The following is a 2,410-nucleotide window of genomic DNA, read 5'->3' on the forward strand; positions in this document are numbered from 1 at the left end:
AGCTCTGCAAAATACTCAGTATTTCACAGAAACTTCTTGACACACTGAGACAAAAATAGGGTCTATTTCACTTTGCAACTGCCAGTAACTCTAGCATAATAAACCTCTAAAGGGCAGAGCCCTCACCAAAACACTTAAAAACAGCTTGAAAGGGGTACTCACTGCCCGTTATGTTTACTCAAGCACTTGTTTAAAAACACATTTAAGGAAAATGTTTTTATTTCTACAGATTGCATTAATTATAGCTTTGCAAACACTGAGCTCTGCAAGAASATTGAACTGAGCTATTAGCTGCAAACCTCAGGTCCTGGTTAGAGAAGTGGATATGGCTTATTTAGCAAGCCTAATGAATTGGCTCASCCATCTCTACGCAGAATTCCATGTTTAGCATCATGGAGACGCTGTTTCGTGTCACTTTATAAATCAAAATAAAATAAAATGGTCAATCAGAGAGAGTCTGAAAGCAGACCTCAGTGCAGCATTATTCCCCTTCGGGATAAATAAAAGCATCAGTACGGGCACTGACGGGCACATTGGTTCCAAGTCCTGCAGAGACCCACAGTAAACTTCCACTTAATTACCATGCTTTGCCCTGGAAAAACGCGGCGTTTGACGYCGCGAGCAGCGCGGCTGCGCTCCGCTTCCCGCACAACCACCCGCGCAGCCGGCCGCGGCGCAGCCCTAAACCTGCGGGCGGACCGGACCGGGCAGCGGCTCTTTCCCGGAGGGATAAGAGGAGTAAACGCCCCGCGGCGGCGGGAGCAGCGCATCAACCTGCCCGCTCAGGTGCGCCGCGCCGCCCGCGACGGGACCGCCGGCGCTGCCTTACCGTGAGCGCGGAGAGTTTCTGCGCTGGCACGGCCGGGAGCAGCTCCAGGAGCAAGAGCAGCAGCGGCACCCACATCCTGCGGCGGCTCCGAGACGCGGAGGAGGGGGACTCTCCCCCGCCGCGCCTTCTCTGGCTCCTTTTCAATCACTCCTGCTGGGAGGTCCCAGCTTAGGTCCCGTTCTTTTTTTCTTTTCTTTTTTTTTCCTTCCCTCCAACCCTCGAAGTTTGAGGACGGGGGATACAGGAGAAAGCTCGTCCCTCGCCTCCGTCTCCTTGTCCCTTCCTCGCTGCAGGAGAATTACTGCCCGGGTCCCGCGGTGCCCCCCAGGCCCCTCCGCTCCCGGACCCTCCCGCCGTGCAGCTCCGCCGCCTCCCCCGGAGCTCCGCGCCGCCCTCCGCCTCGGCCCGGCGGCTGCCCAGTCTTGGCAGCCTTCTGTCCCCTTCAGCCGCGGCGGGGAGAGGATGGGGAGGAGGAGGGCGGACAGTCCCGCAGGAGCCGCCGGTGTGCGCAGCCCGGGGAGCCGCGGCAGGCACGGCYGCAACTCGCCAGCCCGGCTGGCGACTTCGCCCCAGCCTGCCCTGTCCTTTTCCTCTTATCCTCCCTCGCGYCGGCCCGGCCTCCGCTTCCTCCTCCCAGAGCCGCAGGTCCCGCCGAGGATCCCTCCCCGAGGCGCTTGGCGGGGGCGGGGGGGCGGACACGCAGCCCCGCACGCCCGGGCACTCAGCCCCACACCTCCGCTGCAGTCTACAATTTCAGGCGGACCTTGGTTGGAGGCACTCAGAGGCACCCCAAAACACCCCCCTCTCGGCACACCCCGACCTCCGGCGCATGCCTCCCCTCCAGTGCACCCCGCTGCCCTTACAGTGCATGCCACTCTGCCGTGCAGGCCAACCTCCTGCCCTCCTGCACCCCTCGCTGCCCACAGCTCTRCTGCCACTCACACCTCTGCGGAGCAAGGGCCAGGGCTGCCGGTTTGCTGGAGGGCGCAAGAGCTGCRCAGCAGCATTTTGCGGGATGGGTGTCGCTGTTAGACTCTCTCCTCGCAGCAGGTAAGCGGCATGCAGTTGGCTGGGGAAATGCAGGTTGCTGCGGGGCTGTCACTATGCATATAATAAATATCATGTAAAACCTCCCTAGTGACAGTTTTGTGGGATTTTTTCTTTATGGATTAGGGGAAAAATAAGGAATTTTATTATCTTCTTCCAATGAACTGCTAGAAGATCTGAAAGAAACCTTTTCACTGCAACTTTGTCAGTGGAGGAATTCCCTGCTTCTCCCCTGAGACCCACAGCTATCTGCCAGCATGCAGGGGTCCCCAGGGTTCAATGGTGCTACCAAGGAGGCTGAGGCTAATAGCATCTGTGTTATTCTTAGGGTTTGCTCATTGCCAGTAGAAGAACAAGGCTGAAAGCCCATTAGGGAGGCTGCCAAGCACAGCAGTCCCAGTACACAGGTGGCAGATTCCCTTCAGGGTCCTTTTTGGACTTTGTCACAATGTTATGACACCATCCTTACTTCTAGAGACAYACTGTCTCAACCAGGGCCGGGGATGGAGCACAGAGTCCTGATCAACAGCTTTG

The 2,410-nt window shown here is 57.5% G+C and overlaps 1 protein-coding gene across 4 annotated transcripts in view; it reads right to left on the bottom strand.

Annotated features, from left to right (window-relative positions):
- The window catches only part of SMOC2 (SPARC related modular calcium binding 2), a 126,466-nt gene extending 125,389 nt beyond the window's left edge, over positions 1–1,077 (bottom strand). For all 4 annotated transcript variants that reach the window (XM_026044835.1, XM_026044834.1, XM_026044833.1 and 1 more), the window contains exon 1: positions 830–1,077. In XM_026044835.1, the coding sequence (XP_025900620.1) occupies positions 830–904 (75 nt within the window). In that variant the 5' untranslated portion in view covers positions 905–1,077. The remainder of the gene's footprint in view (positions 1–829) is intronic.
- Between the last annotated feature and the right edge of the window lie 1,333 nt (positions 1,078–2,410).

Source organism: Nothoprocta perdicaria, unplaced genomic scaffold (assembly GCF_003342845.1).
Source record: "Nothoprocta perdicaria isolate Ctin4 unplaced genomic scaffold, notPer1 scaffold_387, whole genome shotgun sequence".
Lineage (NCBI taxonomy): Eukaryota > Metazoa > Chordata > Aves > Tinamiformes > Tinamidae > Nothoprocta > Nothoprocta perdicaria.